Here is a 21,842-nt window from a genome sequence, read left to right as displayed (position 1 = left end):
TTGTTCAGTCTCACCACAAATTGTTGCGTAGTCTCTGGCACACCGAAGCACTGAGTAACAGCTGTCAGTTTAAAAAATTTAAAATAAACTTGAATAATTTGCAGCAATACAGCACAGTTTTTCACTGTTATAAGAACAGCCATTGTCTTTGTTTATCATCTTTGCAAAATCAAAACACAAGTGCAAGTGTGAGAAGGCTTACTGTGTTTAAACTGCTCCAACAGAAGCTGCAATAATTAGCATAACAAGCTAACTAGCTCACTACCAACAGCAGTAACCAATGCCAAGGAGCATTTCTGAAATAACGACATTAGTTTGTGGGCTTACAAGTTACATTAAAATGCTTGTTTACAGCTAACACATCCATTATGTAGACTAGTATTTCATGTGGCTGCTACAATATCATTCAATATAACTGTTGTACATGTTAGCTTTAGCTTAAGACTTTTAGCATAATATCTCATCATGTGCATATTTAAGACCCCTTTTTAAATGTTCTCATTTTAAAACGAGCAGGAATAAACATTAAACAAATCCACCAACTTGTAGAGCTAACATTAGCTTATTTAGATAGCTACCTTTCATTTCAGTTAGAATATAAAAACATACTTTTGTCTACGTTGGTCAAAAATAAAGGAACCACTGTTTAAAAATGACTAATGACTAATAATTTCGATGGTAAACTCTGCCACAGTTATCTTTGTAACACACAACAGTGACTACGAGGAGTAGAGTTTATAGCAAACAGTCAATTCACAAACTACAGTTACTGCCATTGTGACCTACATATGCATATTGCAAGTACTTAAACTGAGTCTGGCACAGTTTCAACCATCTCACGTGAGAATAAAGTCAAAAATCATTTGATATTGGGGTCAGTCTGCTGTGAGATTCTTTACAGATCAATGGAACAGTTTGAGGACCTTGGAGAGCAGTAGCCTGCTGGCACACCCTGACTGAGTGAACAGATGGTTCACTCAGCCATGCACCCATAAGTACTGGGCGAAGGACACTGCCCGGGGGACTCCAGAGGACCCTGTGGGGACGACAAATTCTGTGAAGAAGAGCAATCAGAGGTCACATTAAAGCTTCGTAAAGGGCTTGAACCAATATACAATCTTATATCCGGCTAACAGTGGTACTGTAGTAAGTATTGTAATATAGTAAAATTATGAGCCACTTGTAAGACGTGTGTTTATTTGATTTTTATTTTAGACCATTTGATACTTCTGCTCCTTACTCCTTTTCTACTCTACTTTTTCTTTTATTACTTTTCCAGAGTAGATTTTACATACAAAACATATCACAAGTATCTCAAGTATATAAAATATAATTAGTATAACAAATTTGATGATTTGTTATAGAAAGTACCCAAAAGTATATAAAGCAGTTAAAATTAGCTCCAATTTAACCAGCTACAACGTTAAAGTGCTGTTTGCGACGTGTAAATACGTAGGCCTACATTTTGTTGCAATACTCTTGACAGTAATCTTATCAGCTTTCACATGTATGTTACAATATATTACTGTAAGGCTGTAAACAGGGGTACACGTTAAACACAGATATAAACCTTTTGTTGGAACTGACTTTTGTGTTATAAATATATAAAGAAAAGTGTTAATCATCATTTTGTTACTTTAGAGTAGACAGAGCCAGGCTAGCTGTTTTTTATGCTAAGCTAAGCTAACCAGCCGCTAGCTTCATATATACCATACAGCTTGAGATTGGTATCAATCTTCTCATCTAACTCTTTCCTAAACTCTCTTTCCTAAGATGTCGATCTATTATTTTAAGTTACATTTTGAGTGCAGGACTTTTACTCGTAATGGCTTATATACTTCAGAGTGTGGTATTGCTACTTTAAAAAATACTTCCAACACAATATCAAGTATGCATCATTTAAATGCTGGACAGGTTTTTTACATGCTATATCAAGCATCATCATAGCGCTCTGGTTTCTCAAATATTCCCTGATTAGTAAGCAGTGAGTCTGATGGCATGTTGATTCAGAGCGAGCCAAAGTAAAAAACAATCTCCCCCCTCATGTTACTGTAATCTCCAGCATGTGACCTCCCCTCGGCCTGATGACGGAGGGATGCTGGAAAAACCTGCAGCGCTCACCAAACCAGTGGCCGGTCTGCCTTGAGAGGATTTAGAGGAAAAAACACAGCAGCTCTAGGACACATATTATATTCCCACTGGTAAATCCTCTCCAACTCATTACCAAATCCTCGCTGCAGGGCTGCTAATCTCTAAAGAGAGACGGACCAGGTGCCAGTCTTTTTGTAATGGAATTGCACTCCGCTTTAAGTGATTGCATCAACAATTGCCAGTCCTGATAAATTTGATTAAAGTAGAAGAATCCGTAATCTGTAAAGCACTGCAAGAAGAAACCAAGAAACTTCATCATAAATAATCCAAAACAAACTTTGCATGAAAAGAATTGATCAACATGCGCTACATTGTAACTCCTTGACTGATTGCAATATGTATGTCTGCAAGTCAGTCTGCTTTTCATTCACAGGCCTTTCACAGCGAGGAGTGATGTGACTGGAGCTGTCAGAGAAGAAAATGATTAGGGAAATTATGTGGAAGAAATAGGTCTGGCAGCGTGAAGCGGCTTTGGATGTGACGAGGAAACAATGGAGAAATAATTGTTGCACTTGTGCAGATGGAAAAGCTGCCATCAAACTAAACCTAACACAGGATAAAAAATAAAAAAAACATGATGAATAAATCTTGTGTGTGAAAAACATTCCAAATGTCCTCGTTTGGTCTGATGATTGGTTCATCTGTTTAGAAAATGTGTGTGTGTATCAAATAATCAGTGATGGAGAGGACATGCTTGCGTTTGCATTTATATCACACTTAATTTATAAATCATGGCTTTTATGTCAATGATTAAAGGATTACACAAACAAATATGTCAGCGTATATGCTATAATCTCTGTTTCTGATTGAATATGTCGGGCTGACACACACACACACACACAGGGTCGACTGATTGGTGGAGCTGTAACTGGGAGAAGAGCTGTGGCGTCCAGTTTATCATCGAGCAGCTGATGGTCTCTGCAGAGCCTCCACAGAGAACAGATAAGAGGCTGAGGATAAGACGACGTTTGTGGCATTTAAATAAACAAATCTTGGACATTCGCTTGAACGCGAGTTCCCTCTGCAGCGGTGGTGAGCATTCAGACTTCTGACTCCACAAAAGATTTGAGCTTTCTGACCAAATCCGACTTTAAATTATATTCACAATTAACTTTGTTTTGCCACTAAACACAATGTGTTGTCAAAATAGGGCAAAGAGAGCAAAGGGGCTGAGCTGTGTGGAGGATGGCTATTTCTGCCGGATGTTTACCCGCACTTCCCTCTAATGAGATCTCTAAATAACTGAGCACGCCAAAAGTGCTGGAAAATAAATGTGTTGCTGTACAGCTGCTGGCTTGGGTCACCTAGTTACTAGAAGAGAATTGTGGGTAATGCAGGTCACGTTTCATAGACATAAGAGGGTTCAAAATCCATTTATATCCTCGTTTCAGAAGCTTTGTTAAGTTCTTATCCTGGTTTTAAGCCCTTAAACTGCAACTGGAGTACCCCGATAGAAAATAGGATACTTTGCCATGCGTACAGGTGTGTCCTTAACTCCAATCATGTAGTTAGATTGAAACCAGCCAAGCATTAAAACAACGGCAGGAGCTGCATTGGTGGTGCCAGTGAGATATGAAATACCATCCGCCAAAACACTGCACTTCAATTTCCCATCAGAAACCTGCAGTTTCTCTTCTCGACCATGTTATTTCAATAAACTTGGCTCCTTTTGTTTCCCCAGTATTGTCCCTCATTGATCAAAATGAAGTCAGGGTTGGGATCCAAATGGGGCATGACAGAACGAGTTTGGGAACAACTGCCTCAGAAGTATCAAGAAGCACTAAATCCAAAAACCAACTGGATTTGCTGTTTTATTCTAGAAGACAGATCACCTTCCACACAGGATCTGTTCTCGTGGCTGCTGGGTCACACAACCAGGCATTTCAACTTCCTCCAGGTCGTTCACACGTTGATGTTACCTGTGAGTGATTAAGGTCACATTGCAGTCATGTGAGAATCATTAAGAGTTACAAGAGTAAAAGGTGTGAATTGGGGTCAAACCAAACAAAGGACTTCATTAAGAGTTACAAGAGTAAAAGGTGTGAATTGGGGTCAAACCAAACAAAGGACTTCATTAAGAGTTACAAGAGTAAAAGGTGTGAATTGGAGTAAAAGGTGTGAATTGGGGTCAAACCAAACAAAGGACTTTGTAAAGCTTGTTTTACAGTAACCGCAGCCGAGCTGGCGTGTGCATAAGTGACGTCATGAAATCTCCGTGAGTATTTATACCTGCGCTGGTGGTCGCGACACAAGTTGCAGTCTTCTCCTGAACAGCAGTGGCGCTAATGAGCAAAGGTTACCGACGCTGCCCTTTCTACGGACTAGAAGAAGAAGGAAAAGGTAAACAACGGCAGAACTGGCAGCAGCATTGCCGTCAATGCTTCGATTTGATTCAATGACCTACTTCGTCGGATCACACCTTTCATTCACCATAAAAGAACTCATCTTAACCCGGTAAGTTTACCAGAGAGACCTGTAGTCACTCTGAGAGTCCTGGCATCCGGTTGTCGGCGAACTCATTCAGGCCTCCTGTTTCCGCTTTGTTGCGCGCCGCTGAAAAAAAAAGAGCCGTGCACGACCTCGGCTCGCGCGCCATAAATCGGACGCACTGGCCGGATATTACATCATTTTGACGTCACGATGTCGCGCACCACCTTGGATGCGTCTAGTATATAACGGCTTTAAGTAGTTGATAAGTGCTGTTTTCAGTCGCCCCAATCTGGATGACGCCGAGACGGCAAATCGAGTGCACCGTTGTGCTTTAAACGTTACCACAGCCACTTCAAATGAGAAAAGGGAAGCTGTGTTTAAATTTCCATCCATTTAAAGAGTGGTTTAGCTGGTTTCAAACAGTTTGAAGGTTGTGTCCTTTAACTGATAAATTAGGAGCATGAAACAAATACTCTTGTTGTAGTAACTCCATTTAAACATTACATTATATAGTCTTTTTTCAGACACTTTTTGTCCAAAGCAACTACAGTAAAGTGCTAAAAATCAATGTGATCAAATGTTTTTTGTGCATTTATTTAAAACTGATAAACCTGAGCCAGTGTTCAATGTCCTGCAATATGATTTTAACAGGCTTGTAAGCACATGACAAAGACATAACATTTGCAACTATTATATGCAGACAGAAAAGCAGACCACAGCAAACAAACAGAGATGAATTTCTCTCTAACAACATCATGAACATTTGCTTTTGCAGTTTTTTTATGTTTTAGAGTGTTGATTGAGGAGGTGCAGGGCTGTTCAAGTGTTAAATTGACACTCATAGGTGTGAATGTACTGCACAGTGTCTCAGAGTTAAATTAACAACTGGAGATTCAGCTGAGGGTGGTGTAAATTATAGAGATATAATACAGTATGTTCTATTTCCACGTTGTGAAAATTTACACGTAAAAAATAAGTATACCCACATCTGCACACACACACAGAGGTTTGGGGAATCAGTGTCAGAGAGCCAGTCACAGTGAGGGCTGGTTGTCACTAAAGTCGCACTAACAGGTCACTCTGAAGAAAGATGGGATGAAAACAACAAAATTAAGCTCTCAGACTGAACTTACTGAGTGAAAAAAACTACTGGGCGCATCAATCGCTCCCCATCTGACAGGACCTCAATACACATTTGCAAATTAGTCCGGCAATGCCAGGCTAGAAATATCCACCATTTGAAAAAAAATATGGGCAGTTCAGTAACTACATTTAAAGCTTCACCGATACATAGGCCTAATAGTGGATGTGTTTAAACTTTACAAAAATTCAGCATTGGTTGAAGACAAGTACAAGTTTGAAAAAAATAAATCTGTGGGTGTACAGTTAGAAAGAATCTCTGATACGACAGTCAACACTCAAGTTGCATTGTGGGAAATGTAAGCACCAGAAAAAATTACAAGAAAAAAAAAAGTGTTGTTTCTGGTTCTGCTTCATCAAATTAGATTTTCTTTAAGCTAAATTGGAGTACTCTTTTAAAGAGACACTATTTAACTTTAGCTGAACAGTGGCCACTTTGGCAAGTGACAAAAAAGTTTAAATGTTAACAAGTGGAGAAAAGTCATGAAGTCAGTGATCAGAGAAATAACCATTACACAACAGTATATACCTTTTCCGTTTGCTAACATTTGCTACTGAAATAGCTCCCCAAGCATGCAAGCTAACACTAGCTCAGTTTCTAACAGGACAATAAATTCACACATTTCATTTAGAGACGCATTGTGTTTGTCCTCCAGCAGAGGAGGGTTGTATAAAACTGGATGAGGCTCTGGTCTAAATATAATCTTTCAATGTTGTGAGCACAACCAAAATTGTATCCACCTCTCTTGTATTGAGGCTGAAATCTCACAGATGTCTCAAAAGATTGGGCAAAAAGAAAATATGTTAGTTTTTTATTTATTTTTTATAATTGCGGTAACACTTTAAAACATTTCTTTGACTGTATGTTCGACTGCATTGAACACCTTTGCACATTCCAAGTTTTTAACTTGAGTCTTCAGAAATCCTGTAAAATAATGTCTGCAGCGTCCGTGTGTGTTTATCAACCCAGCTGATCTGATCCAGAGGACACCAAAGGGAGAAGAGAGGAACCAGCTTTTGCGTCACTGAGTTAATTTTTTCTGCTGCTGTTAAGAAGACGCCACTTCCTGCAGGGTGGAGAAGTGTAACATACAACTGAGACTTTAAATTGACTATTTGTACAGGAAATCCTATCGATCACAGAACACTGAGGATCCTGACCTCTTCCATTCATATTTTTGTCTTTAAGATTCAAGATTCTAAATCTTTATTGTCTAATATGTTGCCATGTTAGAAAACGTTCTTTTGATTGAAGGCAGAGTGCGTGTGATGTGTCAGTAGCATGAGTTTTGTATATGTATTGCATTGGGAACGAAGGATTTGTTGTATAATGACTTTTTACCCAGAGGCACTCTGAACCTTCTTCCTGATGGTAATAGCTCAAAGCTTTGGTGGAGGGGGTTGGAGGCGTCCTGGATGATGAAGTTGGATTTTCTTTCCACTGCTTGTATAGAAAGATCAGATGGCTGTTTCTGTGGAATGCCCATGATCTTAAGAGCTTGCCTGGCTATCCTAGCCAGCTTTCTCTTGCATTTGTTTGGTAGGAAGCTGTACCAAGATGTGATGTTGAAAGCGATGACAGACTCTATCGGTGACTGGTGTACTCTGGATACTGTCTCACTTCAAATCCTTTAAGCCTTCTGAGGAAGTTAGTTTAGTTTTCATTCAAAGCCCCAAAGCACATTTGAGAAAAAAACATTTAAATAATTATATAATGTAGCCTGGTCATTAGAGAGAAATTAACACACAGAGAGGTTGCTTAAGTAAATCTTGAATAATTAATTTTATTTGTTCTTACTTTGTTTCTTCTTCCCATTTTTTATTACTTCTGACATGGCATAATTGTCACAGTCTTCCTTTTTTGAAGGAAACAGCATGAGACAAGGCACAAACAATAGTTCTCATTTAATAAAATTCAAACTCAATGTACAAAAATACATCTGGAATGTTTGGTCTTGTTTTTTTTGCATTGTAATGTACAATTTGTCATTCCAAAAGTGCATTTACTTCTGTTTTGTTCCATCTTGTCTTTAGAAAATATCTTGAAATATCTTATGCAACATTAAAAGCAAAGAATGTATCATAGGTATGGACGGCAGTTGTGTCTGGAGTCTCTACAGCGACATAATAATCTTTCTGAATTTCTCTATAGAGAGCCGAAGTCACACCCTTCTACTTTCGGTCCATTGGACCTTAATTCGGAAAAAATATGAACGAGAGTCTATGGAGAGATAACAATAATTTTTTGATCCCGTTTGAATTGAGCCATGGATTACAAATATCATGTTCGTCAATTTAAAACATAATTTTTCAACTGAAGAAATTCTCCGTTTATTGTTAAACTGTTTAAGTATAAGACTGTGAAAATATGAAATTAGAAAGACTACACACTTTAATGTCTGACGTCTCACTGAAGCTACGATGTCTCTGTGTATCGTACCGGGGATGTAACGTTAGTCTAATGAGCAGAGGATCTCGCTTGTTCTTTTGCTTATCTGCTGAAAACACTTCACTGGGTAAAACACAGCAGGTAAGATAATGTTACATGTGATGTGGAACAGAGCTAAGCTAGCTAGCTAGCTAGCAAGCAATTTGAGCATCAAGCTAGGTGAGGTAGATTGTGTGAGACGGGAGATGTAGTTCACTGAGCGGTTTCACACAAAACTAAGTGGTACTACGACAAACCTACGGCTAACTGAGACTTTCTTCGGTTGAAATATTATCGTTTAAATTGACGAACATGATATTTGTAATCCATGGCTCAATTCATACGGGATAAAAAAAATGATTTGCCTCTCCCCGTTCACTACCGTTCATATTTTTTTAGAGTTAATGTCCCATGAGGGCCACCGGAAGGGGCGGGACTTTGGCTCTCTATTCAACATTTCAACACTTGGCTAGGGAACATTGTCCTCCTGCAGCTCAGAACTAAGAAAGCAGCCATTGCTCTGGGTTAACACAATATTTGCTAGTAAACGGTTGCTTTTCAAAGCAAAGTTTGAGGGACCAGTTCCCCAAACGCAGAGCTGCAGTGGTCTAGTCAAGGTCCTGTTGTTGGTGTTGTTTGGTGTTGTCGGGCGGACTGTTAGTTAGCGGGGACAAGCAGGACGAAACCATCTCGGCTCTTCTTGAAATCTGCATTGGTTTGGCCCGGCCTGGTTTCTACGGTGACACTCTTTAGTTTTCCACGCATGTGAACCTGCACGGCTGAAGGGCAAACCTTCACGGGAAAGTGGACTTTTCTTATACTGAAAGAGAAAAAGACAAACACACATTTTTGTATTACTATATTTTGAAAGTTTATTCCCACAATCTCTGAACTTTGCTTTCTCCACTACATGCCTTTCCATTCCTATTTCCTTAATCCTCACGTTATTTCCTAATCCCAAACTAACACTTGGGCCCCCTACACGAGAGACTTTGTGGTATTTCCAAAATATGTATATGTATGTCAAAGAGTTCAGTGCATTGATATATGACATGGATTGCAGTAATTGAAAATAGTGACCTCGTTTCAACTACAATTCTGAAACAAAGTTGCTTCAAGATAGATATTATTGGATAATTAAGTAAGTTTAGAGTTTCTTTAAAATCACCCACTTAATAATAAAGAGATGTGCTATGACACGAAGATTGGTTTTGCACTCAAATGTTTGTATGTTATGCAAAACAAAGCATTGTAGATATTTTCAAGGAAAATAAGCTTAAAAACAAAACATCACAACAACATATACACCACAGGTGAACTGTGGTGGATTTGTGAGGACTATGGTTAACTGCTCCTCAGATCTCTGCAGGGTAAATCCAGACAGCTAGCTAGACTATCTGTCCAATCTCAGTTTTCTGTTGCACGACTAAAACAACTTTTGAACGTACACATGTTCCACCAAAACAAGTTCCTTCCTGAGGCTATTTTGCAGCGGCACTAGGGCTCTGTATGGCGCTTAGCCCCACCCATGATGATTGTGATTGGTAAAGAAATGCCAATAAACCAGAGCATGTTATTCTCCCATCCCGGAATGCTGTGTGGACTAGCTAGACCCTCCTTTGCAGTGCTGTGGAGGAAGGTCTGACAATGCAAGACTACAAGATCTCTGACTCAGGGAGTCAAAACGCTGAGTTGTGTTTGAATGCCTTGAACCTTCTTTAACCCTGAAACAGCTCCTCATGGATGCAAAAGACCTGCAAAATGAGAATTTGTCTCATTTCATAATGTGAAAATGTACCCCAAAAACATATCTGGAAAAATTCAAATGGTTAATTAAAACAGTGAGTTTGTTATTGACCACTTTAACCTCCACTGTTGGTTGATTTCAACTGATCACGGTCACATCCAGAATGCAGGAGCACACACACACACACACACACACACACACACACACACACGCTCTGCTTGCTCGACAGGCCGGTTGCTGCACAGTCAGCTGAAGATGATCCACTGCGAAGTAACAGCTTCCTCTCTTGGCCCGTGGGGATCCTGCAGCCTCAGCCTGGCTGCGCCGGTGACCCCACAAACACAAGAGGGCCCGGCACACGGCTCAGTCTGAAGTGTGCATACAAAGAGCCTTGTACTGGTTCCACCTACGTCACAGCCATAGGCCCAGGAGACTATGAGTGCGTGGTTGATATTTCCATTTCTCTTATTAATGTATACCGATTGTTGTCTGTCTATCCGTTAAGACACTTTGTTTGAACCCAACATGAAGGCTTTAAAAAAAGCAGATGCAGAACAATATTTGCCAACCAGCTAATTGTGGAAGCCTTTGAACGTTGATAATGTGACTGATAAGCAGAGCTGGCTCATGCATTAAGGCCACCTAGGCAACTGTCTGCCTCCTTTGGCAAGAACAACCTACCGCTTCAAACTGTTAGTGTCCTATTCTCCCCAGACTGACTAGTCCTCTTCAAAAACACTGGCTGAAAATCAGATGAAGTCCCACTTTTAAAAGGTGAACTTAATTTTAAGAATATTACATAATGTTTTAGCTGTTATGCAATCGTTCTGGCAATCTGGGTACAGTAGAAACACACACCAGGTGAGAGCATCAGACCGATTACAATCTGAGATTAGAGACAGGACGGAAACACAACACTCTAAACGTATTGAATATACTGTACACTAAATAATAAAACTGCTGGGTCAAGTCCAGTCAGACATCATCTAGTTTAACTAACTGAATAAACAACAATCATGCAAACAGCATGGAAGGCACAAGGTTTTGTTGCTTTTGTATGAAATCTAACTTTGCCACGCATGCTTACAGTCTTTTTACTAAGATAGGCTGAACATGTCATGGAGCTTTTCTTGAGCTCAAAGAGATGAAACTGATGTTTTTCTCATTTAACTCTCGGTTACAGCAAATGAGCACATTTTCCACATCTGGGGGGGCCTGCTCTGTCACTAGAGGTTTAACAAGGTCTTTATTTGCGGGATCCTCCCTAAATGCATATGCAGTGAGGAGAGAGGCGCACCTTGCAGACACTCGCACAAATGACACGCAAACTGTGACTCCAGCCTGATGCATCTGCTTGACAAATACAGTCAGACGTGTGTTTGGGGCAGAATGCGTCACATCTGGCACAAAAGCCTTGGTGGATCTGGCCTTCTGTCTCTTTCCTACTGGGTATTGGGCATCTACATGAGACACATGACTAGCAGCAAAGCAGATAATTGGCATATTCAGAGAGAGAAAGAGAGAAGTTGCTTAATAAACTACATTAAACCATAGCCAAACATGAACCACATGCATAAGACCGACTAAACCCAACCTGCAACCTGATAGTATGTCAGGACCGGCTTGTTCGGGTCAAGATAGTCTCGCTTTGCCAGACCATACACACGCTGCGGAGCAGAGGAGGGTCTGGCTACTCCTCACAGCATTCCGTGATGGGAGAAAAACGTGCTCTGGTTTATTGGCATTTCTTTAAACCAATCACAATCGTCATGGGCGGCGCTAAGCTCCACATGGAGCCGCTGCAAAATAGTTGTGTGAGAGAAAACCCAGATTGGACAGATAGTCTAGCTAGCTGTCTCAATTTACCCTGCAGAGATCTGAGGAGCAGTTAACCATAGTCCTCAGAAATCCACCAGAGTTTAAAATTCCAACAAAAAAGAAAGCGGAAGGAAACGGAAATCGGCAAAAATACATGCATCCGGCGGAATCCCGAAAGTGGAACGTCAAGGACATAGACTAGGGTCAAGATAACGGAGATCTAAGAGAACAAAGATAAGGCTCACCCTGCATATCAGTGGGGGTAAATAACAATTTTCTTGTGAAATCATCATAACAGCAGTTTGTGTTAGAAGCTGAAGTATTTCAAGCTTCCTACACAAAACAGCCTGTTTAAGCTGCTACATTATATGCTTTCTTAATGCTAAAAGAATGTTTCTAAATCTATGGCGCCGTTCATCATATGTCACTCCAACAGGTGTGGCCTTGCTCTCTTTTTTCCACTTGGCCCCTCATCAGCCTCAAACCCCGCCTTGCTGAACCCCCTAAACCACCTGTCCTGTCCCACTGGAGCAGTGCCACCCCTGACAGAAACCCACTGACCTCCACTGGGTTCTGATTTTGTGTGTGATACTGATCGCATCATACCGGCTACCGCCAGTGAAACCCGACACCAGCAGAGAGTGTTGAAAAAGGCCTCTGGCTGTGCCTGAGGACTGTGGACGATCGGCTGCGAAGACCTGTGGTGCAGCTTTCTGCTGCTTAAGACTGGAGGCTGAGATTGTCCGTGATTAAATACAGCCGGCTGTCACTCTTCAAACACAGCCGGGCCATAAACAAGAGCCATTATTGTATAAAATGGAAGATATGTTTAATTGCTGCAGAATTTATGCTCAACGTACAGTACAGCTGTACGTTGTGGCTGTGATGAGTTTTTCCATCACCCAAAATAAACAACAGCATCTGTCATTTCTTAAAATCTTTCTTCAAAGACAAAGGTGGAAGTAGCATGACGTTGTTTAAGTGCTGCCAAACCTCTCAGGGAGGAGGTTGGGGTGGAGGCTACCGGACACGGCGGCTTGCATCCGGTCTCCAACCAACAATCAAGATGTTTTTAACCATGACCATGATCGTTCCCTGACCATAAGCAAGTAGCTTTAGTTGCCTAAACTTACAGCAACCCCACCTTAACCTCTGAGGTGGCTCACATGAAAACAGCACTCGCAAAATACCTGTTTCTTTTTTAAATTTTAGTATGAGGACTTGTTATTTGTATTATTATTATTATTATTATTATTATTATTATTATTATTAATAATAATACATTTTGTTTGTTGGTGCCTTTCAGGACACCCAAGGACACCTTAAACACATTAATAAAAACAATAATAGAAGCACAACAAATGTATCCACATTAAAATCCAGTAGTAAAAAAAAAAGGTATTCAACTAGTTAAAGAAATTAAGTCAGTAAAATTAAGGTGGATATGGTGAAAGCTATGTTGGGTATGCCAATCTAAACAGATGTGTTTTAAGTAACTTTTTTTCCATTCAGAAGAAAAATAGTAAGAAATAAGACTGTCATTTAAACCTTTTTAATTCCTTCACAGCTGCTATCACCATTTTTGAAATTCATTAAATTTGCTCAGGTCAACCATATACACCGTATACAAACGGATTAAAAACATAATCTAGACACTGATTGCTTTGCTTTAAAGCTAATTGTTGATATTTAAAGGTTTATTTTGGTTTCAGTTTACACGTTTGGTTGCTGTGAGAAAGCATTTTCTCAGGCTACCACGTAGTTGGAAACTATAAGCAACGCTATAGATGTTGTTCTCAGCTATCACGAGATGTGCAAATGGAAAACTGTTCATATAGTGCTTATTTTACTTGGCTCTGCAGAGGCATGTAGAGAGTCTCTTTTGCTGTCTGAAAACGACTTATTGCCATTTAAAACTCAGGAAAACGCTGTATTGTTGCGTACTAAAATGCATCGATTCCCCACTAAAAAACTGGATTGAGAAGATCGATATCACTCTCATATTTGTGCGGTAAATTTAGCTTAGGCTCTGTCAAACAGTAACAAAATCCCCTTGCCAGCACCTCTAAAGCTGAATCATTAACACGTTATGTTTAATCGGTACAAAAAAGAGTGTGAAAACGTCAAGTTGTGGTTTTATGGTGGGTTTTTCTTGGCTGCGAGCAGTAACTTCTAGTTGTCTGGCAACTGCTCAAGCCAAGAAATATTTCAGCACATAACCCCCGTAAACGGCCGACGCATTGTCCATTTTACACTTAAGTTTTTGTACAGCTTAAACAGCAGAGACATAACATGTTAGTTAGTGAGCTTTAGAGGTGCTGTTAGGCAGATTTTGTTATCTTTTAACAGATCCAGGCTAGCTGTTTCCCCGTTTCCAGTCTTTATGCTAAGCTAAGCTAAGCAGCTGCTGACTGTAGTCTTATATTGAAAGGACACATCCATCTCCTCGTTTAACTCTAATAAGTATATTTCCTAAAATGTCAAACTTTTACTTTAAAAAAAGTAATTATAAGAGGAAGCAATCTCACGTTCACCTGTAGTTTTCCATCCGTCAGAGCCCCTCCCCTCCATCCCACAGACCCCCTTTCATCCCTCCCTCTCCACCAGACTTGACACCCACTCGTCAACACAAGGCTGTAATTTCCCCTTGCAATCTTAATTATAAATTCCCCAGCTGCCTGGCAACTATCTCTGGGGCAACAGCAGCATCTGCAGCCCCGGCAGCGGAGGCGACGTGGGCCGAGGTCACTTTAACTCTCGGGTGTGAGGTGGCGGCGAGCAGACCATCACAGGGTTCGCTTTGGCGTCCTAGTGTTCGTCATCCATTAAAATTACCATCACCGTCATCAGAAACAGTGGGCCTATCACAACCAGCTGCACCCTGCGTCTTGAGTCTCCTCAGGGGGCATTCTGAGGGAAAAAATGAGTCATACTGTAACAACAGCAGAGCTAACGCATGAAGAGTGATTTCTATAAACGGTGCAGACATGCTTTAAAATGCGACACTATGGTCTCATACATGCGCATGGCGTGAATCACAAATGTGTGTCATCAAGTGTGATGTAGTTTAACAGCACGGGCTTCAATGGTTTCCTCTGATTATTTCTGAAGACCACCAACCCATTTCTGAGATAAAAGCGAACAGTGAGGGAGCCGATCGTCTCATCAAATTGATTATCAATAAAGGAAGACGGTCGTTATCAGTGGTTATTATGCAGCAGGAGCATTGGACCTGTTGTTAGTAATGGTTTTTGAACACGTCATACAGGCCCAAACATCTGCTGAGTGACAACTCCAGGAAACACGTTAGGGCTGGGCGGTACGGTTTATCGACTTTTTAAATTACATTGATATATTTCCAAACAAGATGGGATGGGATGAGACAATTCCCTTCATATTGATATAGCCTGCTGTAGTTTGATGTTGCGTTACATAACCCGTTTCTCCCGTAAAGTCGTGCCAGTGCATCTCTCTCACACACTTCACGTAACTCCGCCCCTACATTCTCGTTCCGTCTGCCCGGCTCACTCTCTCACTACAGGGTCCAACAATAAAGATTGCCCGATGCTCTGGAGCCAGTAAAAAGTTAGATCGGACCAGTTAATAAAATCAGCCAGTTGCCCAATCGGTCCAGAGCTCAAAAAGTGAGCGTGTCTGTCTCTGAGACTTCCCTCTGCTCTCAGCACAGAGACAGACAGGCTTGTTTACTAGAAAATACTGGATATATATATATATATATATATATCGCCATTCAGCCTAAAAGTACCAAGATATGATTTTTGCTCTAAACCCTAAAACATGTGCCTCTTGAGATAAAAACTGCAATTCTTTTTACAGATGAATTGCTGTGTAGTATTTGACACTACAGTAAAGTGAGGAATGAAAAATATTGCTGAGGAATCCATTTGTTGCACTCTGAGGTGGTTTTAAAGGCAGCACGTGTGCGCCGTCTGAATCCACAAAGAGGACTTTTGATGCTGGTGCAGTTTTGAGGTCAATCGCTGACTCCGTGAGTGTGCCTAGGAGGCTTTGAGATGCTCGAACACAAAGTCCTTGAAATTTAACAACCAAGGCACCAGTCAGAATGGCTTTATAAAAATCTGCTCTGCCACGGCAGAGTGTTTTTGATGTAAATGTGTGGGAATGAGCTAATCGGGAGAATATGATGTAAAGTATTCACTGTTTCTGAGTCTTTCACTACACCACCAATCCCATCACACTGCTAAATCCTTCCTCTACATCTGCCTGGACCTTTGTACAAGGTACATACAACTGATTTACATTTGAAGGGTTGGTTAAACAGAAAAAAACTGGTAATGTTATTCCCTGGCAAAATACCGCACATAGCTTCTTAAATATGTCAGACTTTAACATGTGACCTTACAATGTAATAATATTAATTTAGGCATGAAAATTGTGACTCATCTTATCTTAATAAAGGCATTTGGTCATGACATGAAAGATGTATACAGAAAAGCACTGGTGCCAGCTCTACTTATGGATACTGAACTCTGATGTGCTTATAAGTGTCATGGAAATGTGTGTGTAAGGGTAAAAACGTATTTGAACTATTCACACAGGTGCTGATGGCAGTCAGTCACACACGCCGCAGACCGGCTGTAATCAACGGATTCAGGCACATCACGTGCCATCTGTATGAGAACAGATAGAAATAGGTCAGTGTTAATATATACTATTTATGTCCACCTGGCTCAAAAGCTGTTGCCATAGTTACTCCCAGGGGTGGAGGAAATATTCAGATCCTTTTCTTAAGTAAAGTACTAATTAAAAAGTTAAAATATTTTGTCACAAGTCCTGCTTTGAAAACGTATCTAAGTATCACCAGGAAAATGTACTTCAAGTATTAAAAGCAAAAGTAATCCCCTGTGACTGTTATACTATTATATTTTATATCATTTGATTATTATTGCTCACGCATTAATGTAAAAGCAGGATTTAACTGCTCTAGTTGGTCGAGGTGGAGCTCATTTTAAATTATTAGGGATAGGACTGCAACTAATGATTATTTTCATTAATCTGATGATCATTTTCTCCATTAGTCGATTGATAGTTTGGTTTATGAAAATTCAGAAAATAGTCACAATTACCTAGATCCTAAAGTGACACCTTCACAATGTTCGTTTTGTCTAACCAACAGTCCGAAGCTCAATATGATTAACACAATGCAAAGGAAAAGCAGCAAAACTTCACATTTGTGAAGATGGAACCATGAAATGTTTTTGCATGAAAAATGACGAGTTGCCAATTCATTTTCTGTCAATCGATTAATCGACTAATTCTTTCAGCTGTACATATTCATATGGTTTGTGTACAAAAATCTGTATTTGTAAAGTAACTAGTAACTAATACTGTCAGATTAATGTAGTAGAGTAAAAAGTGCAGTTTCCCTCTGAATTGAAGTGGAGTTGAAGTATTAAGTGGCATGAATATTAAATACTGAAGTACCTCAAATTTGTATAAAGTAATTGTATAGTATAGTACTTGAGTAAATGTACTTAGTTACATTGCACCACTGGTTCCTCTCCACACGATCAGCAATGCATGAGCACTGATCCTGAGCCGTGTATGAAACCAAAACTAAAACCAGATCAGAAGCTGTGGGGCAGAAAAAACATGGAAATAAAAAGACAAAACATGGGACAGGAAGTGAGCGGAGGGGACGAGCTGACCGAGGAGAGTTCAGAGCACAAGCTGCTTCTCCTGTTGCTCCGGCCGAGAGATGAGCACATTGAGGACAGACACTGACAGAGAGAAAAATGGGAAGGCAGGGAAACAGAGGAGGCTATTTCAAGAGCTTTGGATGACGCCTTTTACGACCTAAAAAGTGAATTCAGAATAGAGAGGGCCTTCACTAACCGACAAAACTGCTGACGTCCGCGGGGTCAAAACAAGAAAGTCAACAAGTCCTTTGAGAGCAGTGACAGGTCACAGTGAGTCTACGATCATTAAAGCCACATCACAAGACCACTCACATATGCTTTGAGGTTAATGAAATCATGTTTTTTTTCACTCCTCGTTTTCTTGCTTCTTCTATGGAAAGGGAGGGGGTGACCCAGAAGATTCCTATTAATGCAACGCCGTCCCAGGTCTTTCCATATTCATAACTGAAAGTGCTGATTTAGAAAATGCTGGAGAAGGAGAGACGCTTGGAGAGGAAGAGACAGTAAATGAAAATAAACTAGAATTAGTTGTATGCCTCCGCCAACCAGTCAAGTTGCAGTTTACATCCATGTCTATCCAGATTCATATAATATATGTAATGAAGACTTTAAAGCAATTTGATAAAAGGTATTAAGTGTATTTTTTGGCAAAACATGGTTGCTTCACACACATCTTCAACCCGGCAGCACAGAAGATGTCTACAATCACAGCAGTTTCAAGGTGGGCACCCAAGATTAGTGTCACCAATTCAGTATCCGACCAAAAGTCTCCCCTTCTGTTCCTGAGGTATGGCGTTGAATAGCGGCCAGAAAAGCATTTTTTAAGAACAGTATGATGTCACAGTGAAGTTGACCTTTGACCGTTTGGATATAAAATGCCATCACTTCATCATTTTATCCTATTAGACATTTTTTGACCGCCAAAATCGAATCAGTTTATCCTTGAGTCCAAGTGGACATTGGTGCCAAATGTAAAGAAATTCCTTCTAGGGGGTACTGGGATATCGTCTTCACAAAAATGAGATAGACGTACGGACGACCTAGCCTCTGGCCACGGCACGGAGCTTAATAAAAAGGCAAGAGGAGAAGAGTAGCTGTTTTGCCCACGAGTTAATGAAGTGCCATTTTATAAAATGTGAGGTGTTAGCAGGTCACCTCGAATTACATTGGATTGGAGGATTTCACGTATACACACCGGAGGGCAGGAGGATTCATTTCATTCATATATATTTGTACTTCAGAGCGGGGCGTTCGTGAAATGCACTGTCCATCTGACCCCCAGAACAGATAATCATACCACCAGACTACCTGAGAAGTAATGTGGGGAAGCATTTTGGATTCGACACTATAGATATATAAACTTGTAAATAAAAATAAGGTTGTTTGTTGACTTTGTTAGCTTCTGTAATGCAGCGGAGGAACCATGACTAAACACAACAACATACATTCTATAATACAGGTTAGGATTCGGCTATGTGGGTTGCATATCTCGTTGAAACTAATAAATACTTAAATATGCCATTTTTGACATATATCTGACTTTGAAATTGCAAAACAATCACTGCAGGGACAGGGGATAATAACTTGTCTTTGTGTTGTAAATATAAACCTTTACATGCATTTTTCATTTCAGTGTATGTTTTAAGATGACACAAACTAACCGCTGCAATTTTTGGTGAAGCACAACAGCTAATGCAGAAACTTCTATTCTATCCAGAAAACAGTCTCTGACGGTGATCAATAAGATAATAAAATCCCCCAAATTGCCTTTTAAGTAAAGAATCCTCCTCAATCTTTTAAGGCCGGGGCAGATCATACCCTAAATCCTGCCTTTAGCCCACTTATACTCTCCCCAGCTGTCCCAGCAGATGGTCCACGAGTCCAACCCCCTCCAAAACACACACACACGCACGCACGCACACGCACACGCACACGCACACATACACACAGAGTAAACACGCACGCACGCACACGCACACGCACACGCACACGCACACATACACACAGAGTAAACACGCACGCACGCACACGCACACGCACACGCACACGCACACGCACACATACACACAGAGTAAACAGACACCACATACCAACACACATGCCTCATTCATGCCGACAGCTCAGACCCAGGTGACAGGAAGAGAAAGCAGGAGAGATGAGGGGATGAGGGTGCATGCAGGAAGGAGGAGAGGGAAAGACTGAGCTCCACTGAGAGAACAAGAGACAGATGTGACATGACAGAAAACCAGACAGCTTGTCTTCGCTCATCCTCGCCAACAACACAGAGAGGCTTTGAAGTCAGACTTTACCTTGTGCCTCTAACTCTGCCTTAGCTGACCCAGTTTTGTACAACTCACTGTGCCACCAAACACTCCCAGACTCCCAGACCCACACTCTTGTGTTTGATTTCTAGAGATAAGAAAAAACACAATCACTCCATTGACAGTTACCTCCCCTGACCAATCTCCAAACCTCATAAACTAAAAATGACGTGCGCGTGACTCTTAAAGTCTGGGATCTCATTTCCTGACAGAAGGAAGCACAAGAGAAGTGTGTTTGTGTTTTGTCATCCTCCTCATCCCTCCCTCCTCTTCCCCCTCACACATGCTCACACACTTAACAGCTCACCCCTGACTTTGTCTCATGAGCAGAGGTTGCGCCCCCCATCCATTCACTGCAGATGGTGGCACAAAGACAGACGGAGAGCTGAAACTGATTCTCGATGGTCGACTTTCCTCTACGACGTTCACCGCACCCCGACCAGAGCCATGCAGCTGCCCCCCACCCCCCCAAACCCAGACCAAAAGTCTAAGACTTGTAAAACCCACAAAAGCCTCACCAGGGATCTGGGATCAGCTAGCTGAACATACACACAGAAAGACTCATAAAAGTGGGAACACACACCCTCATGCGGCTGCCGTCTGCCGGGCCTCTGAGCTGCAAAAACAAAATAAGTGACTGAAAATAAGAAGTAGCCTACCATCACACTGATGTGAGTGAGCTGACAGCTCATTTCATGTTTCATCTCTACATGAGACCAGATATCCCATAAAAACATAAACTGGCTCTTGACTATGAATAAGGCTGAACTGATTATTTCTTAACAGGGTTTCTTTAAAACATCACCTCTTAGTATAACGCAATACAAGTCAACAGAACCATAAAAATAGAAATTATAGCCTCAAAAATGATCATAAAGTTGTTAAAAAAAATAGCTCTCTAAAATAGTTTCAACAAAAATTGAACATTATGACATTTATGAATGTATGATTAATTGCAGGACTGTTGTATTAGACTGCATTCATTCTAGCTAGGTGTACCTAATAAACTGGCAACTGAGTGTATGTCACCACTATGGCTGCAACTGCAATCAATTTTTGCTATTTCCTGGCATTTTATAGATGAAACAATTTTTCAGAAAATGAATGTGCAGATGAATCGTTAATGAAAATAACTGTGTTTCTAAAGCTTATTGCAGATAATAATGTGTGCATTATGGCAGTATAGGTATGTGTGTGGGTATATGAAGGGCGTAAAACTATGAATGGTTGTGTGTAATTAAGTATGTGTGAGTATCTTTAATTGTGTTACAATACATGATGTATCTGTATGCTATATTCATTTTATTATGGACACTTGAGCTAAAAAAAAGACCCAAATAAACAAAATGAGACGCTAGTTTGTTATTTTGTGACTTAAAGGTGCCCTGCCACACGTATTTCATTACTTTGTGGTAATGTCTGAAGTTCTACCATGTATAGAAAGCCTGCAGGAAGACTCATCTCGATTTGTGCCAGTTCTCATTAATATTCAACGAGCTAAGCTGCTTGACTCTGATTGGCTAACAGCTAGCCAATGAGAGCCTGGCTATCAGCATCCTTTACCCAGCGCAACTGAGCAAGCTCATTAATATTAATGAGCTCAGGCAACACCACGTCAGACTGACCAGCTTTTGTAATTGGCCTGATTTCTCCGTTTATTTCTTTTCGGTGGCTAGAGCTGACAGAGGAGGTAGCAGTTCATTTTCATATTCACAACATAACACAAACACATATGGACCTAACATATTTCAAAAAATGCAAGTAAAAACGGTTTTGTGTGGCACGGCACCTTTAAGTATGTAATTCGTTATCATACTTAATGGCTGAAAGCTTCAGAAACACCAAGTAATTGGACTTTTTTTTTTTCAAGAATGGACCTTCAAACTCCTTTTTGAAGAATAAAACCCCAAAATAATGAGTCCAAACTATAAAGTGATTGCAGTCTTTGGTGGACTTTGGCATAAGTACAATGAATTTCCACCAGACGAGCTCCACAGTGTGTTTGTTTGTATCTCTATGTCACTTGTTGTGGTCCTGGCAGGATTTGGAGGATTTAATACTTTGGGAGACCAATCACTGCAGACTGGGTGCCCTCTCAGCGGGCCGTACTTACAACAACACGCACG

At 40.6% G+C, this 21,842-nt stretch overlaps 1 protein-coding gene across 2 annotated transcripts in view; it reads right to left on the bottom strand.

Moving 5' to 3' along the window:
* Positions 1 to 8,478: 8,478 nt before the first annotated feature.
* myo1g (myosin IG) overlaps positions 8,479 to 21,842 on the bottom strand; it is a 50,837-nt gene continuing 37,473 nt past the window's right edge. For both annotated transcript variants that reach the window (XM_028596613.1, XM_028596612.1), the window contains one exon: positions 8,479 to 8,969. In XM_028596613.1, coding sequence (XP_028452414.1) covers positions 8,807 to 8,969 — 163 coding nt within the window. In that variant the 3' untranslated portion in view covers positions 8,479 to 8,806. The remainder of the gene's footprint in view (positions 8,970 to 21,842) is intronic.

This window comes from Perca flavescens, chromosome 14 (assembly GCF_004354835.1).
Source record: "Perca flavescens isolate YP-PL-M2 chromosome 14, PFLA_1.0, whole genome shotgun sequence".
Lineage (NCBI taxonomy): Eukaryota > Metazoa > Chordata > Actinopteri > Perciformes > Percidae > Perca > Perca flavescens.
Note: the sequence above shows the minus strand (reverse complement) of the source record. Positions and strands in the feature narration are given on the sequence as shown.